The following is a 13,139-nucleotide window of genomic DNA, read 5'->3' as shown; positions in this document are numbered from 1 at the left end:
GTAATAAGATTTTTTCTGTTTTCAATAAGTTTATTTTGTAATAACCTTAGGAATGGCACAAAGGACAAACAATAAATGGCTAAGTACTTTTAGTAATGTGATCTTTCTCTGTTACACTAACTCATATGTTCCTTTTGCTTTTGTCCACAAGCTTCTGCTTGTAGGAGCAACTCCTGTTTTCTTAATTGGAATTATCTGTCAGAAGTGAACGCACTCAGCTAGCCTTCCTTGACTCTACTCCCAGGCTTTCCCATTTTCCCCAGACATAAATCCATGTTCCACAGGAAAAAGACAGACATGTACATAACGTTTCTTATTAATCTTTGCATCGTTCTTGTTGCTAAACAGTCAAACTTAAAATATTTAATGTTTGAAGCCACTTAGTGGCTGGAAGAGTGGCTGTAAAAATAAATAGCTTTATAGCAATTTCAGTTCTTCTGGAAAAAGTAAGCATTTGAATAATTCAACTTTAAAGCCACTGTACAGCTGGAAATGACAGCTTTGGGCTAAAATATGTATTGCCACAGAGTAGATGGGGAGTAAATCTATAGAAGAAAGTGGATTAAGACAGTTGGTATTATGAGGAGAATCACCTACTTTACATTGTGCTTTTTATTGCCATTTTTAATACCAGCCTAGCTTTAACATACTATTAGGTCTGTTAAAGCTAACAGGTCTAGCAAATGAAAAGTAGGTTGGAAAAAAGGAAGTGGATGGAATTCCAACAGTAACAAATACATAAATACAAGACTGGGGAAAAATGTGTACAACTGTGAAAAGCTACGTATAAGCTGGCATATATTTTCCATGAAACCTCCCTGAAAACACTTAGCCTCATTTGAAAGTGTGGTAGATTCTCTTTATCAGCTGTCACTAGGTCTATAGTAGTGGCAGCCTTATATTTAGCAACAGACACAATTGTTCCTACGTGGTGGGAAGTCTCCACAGAAGTTGTGCACATAGCTTTGAAAAACAAAGTCACAAGTGGTGAAGATATGAAGATTCCTTACCATGCACAGCAGTCACCAAACTGCGTGGAGAGGAGAGCAGTCACAAAGTCCATCCATAAGAATAGCTGCTTAGTTTTGTAATTAGATGGTACAATTAAATTAGAACCATGGTGGGAATCCCTTGGGTAAAGCAAATTATACTGGAAAATACAGGCCGTATTCTTCATCTGTTTTGCTTGGAGCTAAGAGCAATGTCGTACCAGAGGAAAGAAAGGGGAGCTGCAGATTCTTCCAGTCTCTGTGTGCCACGGGACTCACTCTGACAAGGGAAAGGGAAAGTCACGGTCCACCAGTTTTCCCTTTCCCATTCTGGCTATGAGCACACCGTAGCCTTTTCCACACCATTTTTTTTCCCCTGTGGATATCTGTGCCCCAGGGCCCTCTGTTTAAAGTGAAGTTTGCTTGAACAGAGAAGTGTATAGGCTTTATTCTGTCTTGCTCCTCTGCGTGGCCTCATAATAATTATGGTAACACAGCCTTTAATGTTTACTCCCCAGATGCTGATGAATGCCAACTCTTTGGACAAGAAATCTGTAAAAATGGCTTCTGTTTGAATACACAGCCAGGTTACGAGTGCTACTGCAAACAAGGCACATACTATGACCCTGTTAAGCTCCAGTGCTTTGGTAAGTTTATTTAAAGTGGTCGTGTCACTATAATAGTATGCAGATGGGCAAAACAAGCAGACTCATACAGCACAATTCCCATCAGAACTGTGGTATTCCCAGCAACGGGAGGAACACTGGGCCTCCAAACTCCTGTAGCAGCTTTTTAAGAGGCACTGGGTCATTTCCCTTCCCTTCTGCTTGGCTGAGCAGCAATTCTGGCTGACATGGTGATGGCATGTAGAGCAGGGTGTGCTTTATTTGCTTCCTTTTTCAGCAAATTTCTCCCAGGAGTTTGCATCTCCAAAACAGCCCCTTGTGCTCCCTTGAGTGCATAGTCTAGAGCCGCTAACAGCCTTTATGCAGGCAGCACAGAGTGATCAGAGGTGGCTCCCTCCTTACATGCACACTGCTGCTTCACTCTGCCAAAGTGCAATTTAGCCTTCTGCTCTTTGTACATGGGGTGAGCAGTGAAAGCCTGTATGTTGAAGCTCACCTTTCATTTGGTAAGTGTGCTAGTTTTACTATAATAAATCAAATTAATGCAGAATATTTTTTTGAAGGACAGATATTTTCCACAAGGAGTTAATATGCAATGTGAAATTACAGTTCAGGTCATTGATAAGCCCATTTAGTCTGCACAACCTTGTTCTCCTTTGGTTCTGGTATGCAACTGAAAATTACTCATAACCATGACCCTGGCTTTTGCTTTGTAAGCAGAAAACCGTGAATAATGTGCAGAATAGCATAATGAAAGGAAGTAATTTTTGCAACCGCAATAAGAGAGCCTTTCACCTTGGGATTCTGTGATTGTTCTTTACAAAGGGTGGTTTTTTTGCTGATTTAATGTAATTTATTTGAAGTAAAATGGCCTGCTCTTCCCTTTGAGCTAAATTTCTGCTTTTCCTCTCCAAGACAAATTAAGGAATAGAACTACTGTGGCTAGGTAAAGTGATCCCTTCTCCTGACCAGCTCATGAAGCATCTCAGAGACTATGCCCACCTCTAATCTGCTGGTACTGTCCTAAAGGGATAGAAACATGGGAAACCAGCTGCACCTGTGCTGGATGCAGGGTGTGCCTGGCACTCCAACCCCCCCAGCAAGCCTCCTCATCCTGATGCTCCCTAGTACTTGAGGGTTTGAGGTCAGCATCCTGCTGACCTGTCTGTCCTTCTCCATGGGCACAGGCATGATTCTGCTGCCAGCAATTGGTATTTGTGATAATTAACAGAAGGCATGCAGGGAAATCTGCTCCTAATATAGGAAAATATTAAACATGGATTAACACAATGCGACTACTTTGTGCTGGCTCTCCTTGATACATTTCCTTCCATTTTAAAGACACGGATGAATGTCAGGACCCAAACAGCTGTATTGATGGCCAGTGCATTAACACAGAAGGATCTTACAACTGTTTCTGTACACACCCAATGGTTCTGGACGCAACAGAAAAGCGATGCATCAGACCAGCAGATTCAAGTGGTATGATCCATTATACATATTACTGAAGTGAGTACACCTCCACGAGGTGGTGCTGACATGGCCCCAGTAAGCTTAGACTGGGTTGTGCTTGGATGAGCCTGCTCTTTAGGAGGATTTTGGAAGGCAATACTTGGGCTGTCATCTGTTGATCCAGAAGGCATCGTGATGTAGGACTCCACAGGGCTCCACTTTGCCAATGCAGACAGGAGACTGATGGAAGTATTGATGAGATTAGGCTTGGGCTGGGGAGTCTTCAGCCCCCCAGTTCACCAGCTCTGTGTCTGCCTCATCCAGTCTTGTAGGTAATGAGGCACAGCCTGCTTGCTGTCTCACTAAGGCTGCAGTTTGGCTGTGGGCTAACTCCAGAGATTCAGTTCAGAGTGACTGCCTGCTTCTAACAAAGCAAGGAATAAAAACAGGAATAGCAGGATATAGGAGGAAATAGCTGAAATTGTATCTGTGTATTCAATTGACTAATATTGAGGGTACATCGAGCTCACATTTTCAAGCTGTAGGCTGCAGTGTCACTGTTAAAGTAAGGGGTTTGCGTGTTCTTTTAATTTCAGTAGACACTGATTTCAGAAAAAAATGTTAGATATTATGAGATTCTTAGAAACGTCTCAGAAATCCAGAGCATTTTTCAGCCTGCACAGCTTTGTCTATGCCACACACGTCTTTGAAAGAAATGTTACAATGGGTTTGATTAACATTGGCACTGTATAGCCATAAATCCAGACCTCTGGTCCCTGCAACTTGCAATGAATTTTCCTAAGATGATTCTGTGAAAGGAAATGGGAATATAGACTGAATGCCTGCTTTAGTCACTCCAAATTATAAGACTGATACTTTTGAGGAGTAATGTATTCATCCTCTTGCCTGAAACTGTGAAAGAACCACAGCACTTCTGTTGTTCAATCTTCAATTAAACAAACCAAGAGCAGGATTGTCCTTTGGGTTCATCTAGGATGTGAAAAGAATGCAGGGGCCCAAAGGGTCTTCTGTCATGCAACATTGGGGCTGATAGAGCAATGATCTTCTCACCCAGCACAAAGCGCTCAAGCCTTGTATCACTACTGGCAATGTCCTCCCTAATGCAGAGAAGGGGGGGCAGGCTGGTTCCTTTGCTGCCAGCAGAATTTGGAGTTGGTTGCAGAGACCTGCTGCTGCTCTTCACTGCATGTTCTGGCACGTTCTTAGTAGAACAGGTATCTAAATGCTGATCACCTTTGCGCTTTCAGAACTCACCGTTTTACTCTTGAGCTAGGTTTCAATTCTCTACTCACCCGTGCACCAGTGCATCATGTAAAAATGCAGTAAATAGATATGCACAGACAAAACAGAACCTTGGTTTGTGACAACACTTGTTTTTCACTATGTTGGAACAAAATCAAAACCTTGCAGATGTCTTTACAAAATATTGTGCTGAGGTTTTTACATTCCAAGTGGAAGATTAAGTTTACAGTTCCTCTCCCTCCGATCAGCAGTGATCAGAGATTCCTAGGACTAGGAATTGTTCCTACTGAGATCTTTGTCAGAACTAGTATGCCTCTGAAATATTCCAGCTTTGACAAAAATACATGTTTTTGTTAATGTTCCTAAGAATGTGACAGTAGTTCACAGCAGTATTCTGTCTCTAACAATAGGGACCAGAAGAGCAGATAAACAATACTTCTCCTCACCCTCCCCAGCACTCTCCCAGCCTCCAGCTATTTTCAGCTCAGGGGATTTCCTGAGCCTGATGTAGTTTGTCTGTTTAGTTAATGGGACTCTTCCAAGTATTTGTCCGGTCTCCCGTTGAGCCCATGCAAAATTTCTGTTCAGCTCTGCCCTAGCTGTAAAAGTTCTTTCAGATGCCATTGATGGCAATATAAGAAAAGCAAAATAACAACTTTTAAAGATTCATTCCATGGATGGAGTTTGGAAATATTCACCTCTGTCCTAACACTGGTTTTTGTCAAGCTCTGTTAACCTCCATGAGAGCTGAGCTGAGTCAGTGTTAAGCATTCAGCAATGGCTACTGATTTAGGAAGTTTTATTTCTTGGGTGTCCAACGCAATGTGCTTTTAAATTGGCCTAATAGTGCCAAATCAGAACCTTTAAGATTTTTGCAAAGCTGAACACTCAAGGGATGAGCCACTTCAGGCACTTAAAAATGGTCATGACTTCTAAGCTTAAATTTGTGTTCAGCCAAGCCTGTAAAGTTAGGTTATTTTTCTAATCTAAATTTAGAAAATTCTGCATTATGCCACTATCTTTTTTAAATAACAGTGCTGCGATGATGATCTAATACTGTCTTCTCCATCAGAACAAACTGAAGAAACTGAGGTCTACCAGGATCTTTGCTGGCAGCATCTAAGTGATGATTTTGTTTGTAGTCGACCTCTGGTTGGAAAGCAGACTACATACACTGAGTGCTGTTGCCTATACGGTGAAGCCTGGGGCATGCAGTGCGCACTGTGTCCTATGAAAGAGTCAGGTAAGGAAACGTATATGTCAGTTCTTGGAATGAAATCTGAAATACTTAATCAGTTTAATCCCTTGTATTAATACTTAGGCTACTGACATGAGAAAGAACAAAAAAACTAACCCTTCAAGAACTAATGGAAATTTTTCTCATTAACTAAGGGGAAATCATTACAGTCCAGATTTTGAAAATGTAGCTGCTTTTATTTTTCGGCACTTAGAGAACCCATTTCCTTCAGGTGGAACTATGAGTGATAGGCAATTTAGAACCCTGGTGGAAACAGGAGAGCATTTTAGGGGTAGCAGAGTTCCTTAACATGACTGACAAATTAAAACCGTCTATGAAAATACAGATGCAGTTCATGTGCACACACATGCATGATACTCAACAGGTTACATAACTGTGTTGGATTTTTGTTGCTGGTATTACACATTCAGATGCATTTTCCAGTGGGATATTCTACCAGGCTGGCTGCAATTAGATGCATTTGCTTGATAAGGATCTGGGAAGTTGTGGTTTAGAATCACTAAACATGTCAAAGAATGAGTTGTTGTTTTATGGCTATATGCTCAGATATTATGAAATGCATAGATGAGCAATTTAAGATAGATAAGGGAAATGGAGTACCAATAAGGACTGAAGAATTTCCAGGGAATGTAACTTACTAACAGTCACATTTTTAAAAGACAGTATTTTGTTTACATTTTTAGAAATTAGACATTGTTCCAAGATATTTCAGGTAAAATCTGCTTCTTGTGGTAACTACAAAAGCTAAATGGATATCAAGAGAAATGTTGTCATTGACACACAGACTTATGTCTGGGGACTAGGGACTGGAGAAGAGACCAGTGGAAGCAGCATAGGTATATGTCATGCTGTGCCTGAGATATGTCAGCACTGGTATATACAGTCTGGTACCATACTAACTTCTTCCCCCATATAAACTATTCCAAGGCCTAGTTTGGATGTAGCTTTCTTACTACAAATGTGTCTTTCAGTAATATGGTTTTCCATGTAGGAATACCGTGCTACACGGGTAAAGCATTTTATTCTGATTATACCTGGATTTTTACTTGGGCTTGTGTTACTCTAACCATAATGTTGTGGCTAAAGCAGTACGTGTTCTACTTGTAGCAAGAACCCTGGAGTTAAAACTACATAGAGAAGCTCAGTGAAGCATTAATGTGGTTGTTTGTGTCTGCTTGGGTTTTATGTTTTTATAATTTACTTGCAAGATCCCTGAACCTGTTTTTATATATAATTACTTGTTTGAGTTTGCTTTGGAAGTGCAGCAACTGAAAAAAGCGCCTGATTTTGATGATGTTGGCTGGAGTAACTGCTGGCTGATGTTTACCCCAGAAGGAGACTGAAGAAGAAAAATAGGGCATGACAGCAGCTTGATTTATAAGATATAGAAATCTCTGAAACAGAACATATCTTATAGGAGGACGTTCCCAGGCATTGAATTACTACAACTGCTAGAATAACAATTGCAATGGAATGAAATGTAATAGTAAAAAAAATACAGGGCAATAGCTAATAGCAAGAATTGTTGCTATGACCTGGAGCTCCTCAGGTGGAAAGATAGAGCAGAATAAAGGAGTTTCTCTTTGTACAAAGTTCATCACATGGTGACGGTGACCCATCTGTGTCATGCAAGTGTGCAATCCTGAGAGAAGGAAGGAAAGCTCTTCCAGGTAGAGAGTTCAGGTAGGTACGAGACTTGCTTCTGAAGATTTCTAGCTAGTTACATTTAAAGCAGGATAAACCTGAAAAGGAAAAGAGAAGGACTACCAAGATGGTCAGGGAATGGAGAACCTGTCTTACAAGGGAAGATGGAAAAAGCCAAAACTAGATGGAGAATAAAGGCTACAAATGGTAAGACTCTCCGCTACAGCATGATCATGGAGGATTCCCACTAGCTTTTAAACAACAGTGCTGATGTGAGGAAAAAATTGAAACAAGTTCAGTCTGAACATATTTATGCTTGAAATTAGATGGCTTTTGATCATTAGAACCACAGGATTCTGGAGCAGCAATCCTGTGACACCAGTGGGGTGCAGATTCCAACTAGCTCTATGAAGAAATTTGACAAATTCATTTAAAAAATGACATGAAGGTTCCTGATGTGACATGCTAAATGTCACTTGGATGACCCTCAGTCAAAGCTGAAGAGCATTATGTTGGATCATAAAATCTTTCTTCTTCCAGACATAAGGTAATTTTTATGTGAAGTTTAATATGCATTGAAAAGTATCTGCTCTAACTGAAACTACGAGGCGTACTTTGATACAAAATACTTTAAATCATCCTTCTAGGTTGGAACATAGATGGTTAAAAAAAATAAAAGCATATTGAATCTTTATTATGTCAGAACAAACATACAAGCTTACATTCCTCAGTGGAGGTGGTATATGCTCATGTATGCTCACACACACGTGCATGCTCACACATAGAAACCTGGAAGCCTTTTTCTGTTTTCAGGAACATTTACCAAGAAAAATTTAAAGCTGACTGAACTGAATAAATGATTCATTTGACATGTCTTCAGCTTGTAGCACTTAAAGTGATATCATTGGCTCGAGAGAGTGCTTTCACACCTCTGGGCCAGGAGGTCACAGGTTCAAGTCCTGGCTGGGGAACCTGGAATTTCTCCATTTTTAAATACTTGTGTATTGTGTTGGCCAGATTTACTACTGAAGGTGTTTGCTTATTTCCCAAGTTAGGGGCATTCTGAAGATTTGTAACACAGGTTAAAGAAGACCTGGGGATGTGAAAAGCGTTATCACCGTAAGACTTGCACCATAAAATGGGTTGGATCATAGAATGGATCATTCCTTGATCTGTGGTTTCCTTTTACCTTGTTTATACTCACCTTGTATTTGAGGATCTAGACGTTGCACTTAGAAAGAAGGAAATACAGGCCTACCACCATAAGTGATACATTTGCAAGTCCTTTCTAAAACAAATTCATGTTTTAATAAAAATAACCTCTAACTTCTGTGTCCCAGCTTTTCTTGAAACCATTTTTCATGACAGGATTTAAACGTCCCGTTTAAATGGCATCCAGCATAAAGCCACTGGGAAGATAGAGAATTTCTGTAAGAATTGATCCATATAAATTAAAAAGAAATCAGTAGCACCTGTTGAAGTACTGCAACTGAACAGCAACATCTTAACAACAGTGAGACTGATAAGTATTTTGATGACAACATCAAGGAACAAACTCAAAATACTAGTTCAAAGTCCTGATCAAAATAGTGCAAACATGAACTGTAGTGATGTGATTGAGTACATCTTACTTGCCCAAAGAATTTTGTGGGGCAGGCCTTCTTGCCATTAAACAAAGGAAGCAAAGACAGATTGTTTTCAATTACATTGTTTCTAACATTATGATCTTATGATATCATCATATTACAGATAAAGGCTTTCATAGAAGCATCCAATACCAAAACTTAACTACTGAAATGTATTCTCTCAGGGCTCATTGTGGTGTTAGGCTGTACTTGCCCAAAGAACTTCTAGTAATTATCCTTAAGAAACCTCTGTGTTATTTGAGGTTTGTCATTTGCAATCTGTAATAATTCACCAATTGAGGAAAATCAGAAAATTGGATACTCTTGTTTTAGATAACAAAAGCAAAATATCCTTTCTTCGTTGCACGTCCCGCCCCCCCCCGCCCAAAAAAAACCAAAACCTGTTGGATGACCTGCCTTCAGAAGTTCTGTTTTCTTGATCAATTTACTGTTAGTGCCCTAAGACCCAACTGTCTCCATTCAGAGTCCATGCTCTAGTAACTGGCAGCAAGACAGGCACCGATGGGTTTAGCAGCTGAGTCAAAGCATCCATGCCAGGAAATAAAGCAACTGGCCAAGACTGAAAAAATCTGGAATCTAAAATAAGGCCATACACACCTCATGTTAACCTGAACATGTGTAGCACATGAATTATAAACCTGCTGAGCCTCCAGAAGCTCCTGTGAGACCCTTATGGGACTGGAGTGGATTTTAGACAAGGTGTATTGTTATGGGGTACAGGAAATTTGAAGGGAGGAGATAGAAGTAACAGCTAGAAAATGTAGAGTAAGGTAGTGTGCTGGGGTCAGTGTTTAATTTAGAGAGACTGCCTATTTTTCTGTTTGTAAAATGATCTTCTTGGGAGTTTGTTATTGAGGTGCAGTACCATCTTTGCTTCAGTAACACCTTAGGATGCCAGGAAGATGGAATTATGTGCCCCTGAACTAAAGATATGACAGTCTGTTAAGGAGGGTGCTTCCTCCTTCTGTGGCTGGCTGCCTGGAGAAGTTTTAGTATAGAAAAAGGGGGTAAGGTAGGACTGGGACTCTGCAGTTTTAACAGATGTTTTAATAACTATGTATTGAGGGTGGGGGTACATTACTACATCTATAACTAAGAACTTGTTGGTGGTCTGACTACTAAAATAACGTCATGAACACATTCTTAGGCAACTGTAAAGGACACCATCGCTCAGTTTATCAGCCTGCTTATTTGTGTAACCTTATACATACCTTTTACTGTAAGTTTTAAATTCTTGTAGTTTGTGGGTTTTTATGGAACCACTTTTATGTTTACAAGATCTGCAGAACTGATAACGGTAGAACTCCAGTCAGTAGATGTTCGGATGTTCTGCAGGACTAGAAGTCACAGAAAGAACTGCGGAACACTTATGTTGTACCTGAAGTTTCTCTGTATCTCCACTTTAGCATTTGCAAAGCCCGGATTAGGAGAACACTGAGCGTAGTGGGTAACGTGAATCATCTGGGGTGTTGTATAATGTAGGATTTCTCTTGGCCAATTTCACATGTCTTTTTAATACAGAAACCCACATCTGCACTGGTCCTACCAGTTCCCCCTTTCATCAGGAAAGAGAAATAGGCACCCTGAGCATTAGATTCCTCTGACCTGTTCTAGACATCTACTTAAGGATGAGATGGTGTTCTAGGAGTAGTTATGTCTTTCCATGGACTAAAAAGGGACAATGGATGACTAATGCAGGTGCAGACCCTTGGAGATGCCTACACGTAGTTGTTGAATTCTACCCCTTCTGGCAGAACAGATTGTTTGGATTGCATTTTTGTTGCAAGGAACTCTATCCTTTGTAAACGTTATGAGTTAGTTCTGAGCTGAGCTTCCATATTATGAGAACATGGTGTTCCCTTTGAGTTCTGGCTAATGTCACTCATTACGATCTGGAAGTACGGGGAAAACGGATGTGTGTAAAGAATGAGTTTCCATCTGTCCTCTTGAGATGGTAAAGATCAGCAGGGGGGAGGCACTTGGATTCATTTCTGAAGACCATTGTTCATCTTTCCATTTAGGATGGCATTGTGCCTCCTTTCTGGTAAGGACTCTGGACAAATAGATTGTCTTTGGGGCTCAAAATATTACAGTGATTGGGCCTTGAATATTCAAAATCTTATGCTCAGTTGTGTGGATTTTTGGCTGCTTTCACTTCTGTTGATGAAGTTTTTCAGTGCTTTTCCTGAAGTTTAGGAGAGACATGCAGAATAGCCTTGGGAGGATTTTCCTCATGGAACCTCGCATTCCAGGTGTACATGGGAGTCAGAAAGCCATTTGCAAAGTTGTGGCAGAAACAACCTGACTCTTACTACAACTTTTAACAATCTTACCTTGAGCAGCAGGAGAGAGAAGATTGTTTTACAAAATCTGAGCAGCAATAGTTGAGAAACAAAAGGTGACTAGCAAGAGGTTTTGAAATAATCAGGTTGGTAATTACTTCAATTTTAACAAGAGCTTTATATACACTGTGAGCTTTTCCTCAGTGATTTCATTTAGAGTATCTCCATGTTGAGGATATTAATATCCTTCTTAACTCATGAAAAAAATCCTTTAAGACTGGTATCCTTCTCTTTTTCTTTACCACCAAGAACTGTAGAATGTATATGAATGCTGTCCACCACAAACCTCTGCATCTGTTTGTGGAAGATGTCAATGAGATTATCTAAATTGTCAAATAACACAATGTAAATGTAGAGCAGAAATATATTCAGCTGTGGTTCACAAATGATGCAATGTCCTGAGAGAGCATAAACTTAACCAATTCAGACCGATGTCCAGAACCTCTAGTTGGGAAAGGACATATATTACATGTAATAAATGTTTTCTTGGCTTTGTCCTTCTCTCCAGTGATTTCTTTCATGGTGAAACTGTTGCATTCTTAAATAATTTGAGGGAACTGCCTTGGTGTTGATAGCTTTGGCTCCTTTTTTTGTGTGTGTGATGGTGACAATTCTGAGGAGCTGGAACAGAAATAAAGCTTGCTTTATGGGCAGGAGATAGGATTGGCTGTCGTGCAGTTGTTTCATGGTTATGTCAGGAAAAGCTTTTTTTATATAATATTTTGCTTTAAATACGTGAAAAATGGAATAATTTTTCTGACTATAGAATTTAGGATTTTTAGGCCTTCAGGTACAAATAAGGCCCACACAGGCTTGCACAGTTACAACAACTCTATATGCAAATTAGATGCACATTTGCACAGCTGCACATGTGCTAACAAGTACCTAAAAGCCCGTCAGTCCATCCAATTCATGTTGCGTTGTCTCTGTCAGCCTAGCTTTTGTCACCAATTGTGGCTAACATCTGTGCCAGGACACGTGTGTCTAGTTGTAATCCCCTAACACGCTTATGCATGTTTTATGTGTTTTATATGCACACATCTGACTTTAAAAATGCCCTTTACATTTTTGGAAGCATACATCAGCTTCCTTTTATAACAGCTATCCTAAGTTACACAACAAGCTGTCTCAATGCTTCATTTGCAAGTTTTGAGAAAAACTTAGAAACACATGGAGCAATGTAGACTAAATTATATTAAAAACACAAGTCTCTTTTTTTCCTCTTGAACTGCAGTTGTATTGTTCGTGATCACAGACAGGAGATGAGCGAGCAGAGAAAATAAATCCATATAGAAAAAGGTTTTATCATTGATTGTGAATTACAGAAAATTAGTATTTTTTTTTTTACTTTACATGAAAGATTATTTTGAAAGTGAGCATTAATGTTTGTGACCACTGCAATGCCTTTGCCATTCAGGGGGAGTTACACATTTTCCCTTGCTCTCTGCCCCCTTACTGCCTTCTTGATCTAGGTCTCCTACTGTCACCTCCCTAGGGCAACATCATGCTGTTCTCTCATTCGTATACTTGCTGCAACTTTCTGTGCACCAGTCATGGTTTTACTCACAAATCTTGTGGCACTGTTCATTTAGTTCCCTTCCCTGGAAAACTGTGACCAGCGTACAGCACAGTGACCCGAAATATACTATTTTTAATTTGAACTGTAGGAAGCATAGCAAGGGGAAAAGTTTAAAACAACAGACAGAAATTGTACATACACATCTGTCTTGCCCTAACTTCTTCTGTCCTCCAGAGGGGGACTCCAATGGGTTCATTTTTCTCAGGCATCCAAGTCTCTAGTTTACCTTACTTCAAAACGGCAATCCTCGTGATCTTTCCAGAATGTGGCCCCCCGAATACCATTCAGTCTCTGCCCACCTTTTTCTTCCCTGGAAAAAAAAAAAAAAAAAGACAAGCTC

General features: G+C 40.0%; 1 protein-coding gene across 6 annotated transcripts in view; it reads left to right on the top strand.

Annotated features, from left to right (window-relative positions):
• The window catches only part of LTBP1 (latent transforming growth factor beta binding protein 1), a 156,746-nt gene that overhangs the window by 134,226 nt on the left and 9,381 nt on the right, over positions 1–13,139 (top strand). For 5 of the 6 annotated variants that reach the window (XM_068414396.1, XM_068414406.1, XM_068414387.1 and 2 more), the window contains 3 exons: positions 1,508–1,636; positions 2,957–3,097; positions 5,403–5,573. In XM_068414396.1, coding sequence (XP_068270497.1) covers positions 1,508–1,636; positions 2,957–3,097; positions 5,403–5,573 — 441 coding nt within the window. The remainder of the gene's footprint in view (positions 1–1,507; positions 1,637–2,956; positions 3,098–5,402; positions 5,574–13,139) is intronic. The other variant, XM_068414372.1, reaches the window with a different exon arrangement.

Source organism: Nyctibius grandis, chromosome 1, assembly GCF_013368605.1.
Source record: "Nyctibius grandis isolate bNycGra1 chromosome 1, bNycGra1.pri, whole genome shotgun sequence".
NCBI classification, from domain to species: Eukaryota; Metazoa; Chordata; class Aves; order Nyctibiiformes; family Nyctibiidae; genus Nyctibius; species Nyctibius grandis.
Note: the sequence above shows the minus strand (reverse complement) of the source record. Positions and strands in the feature narration are given on the sequence as shown.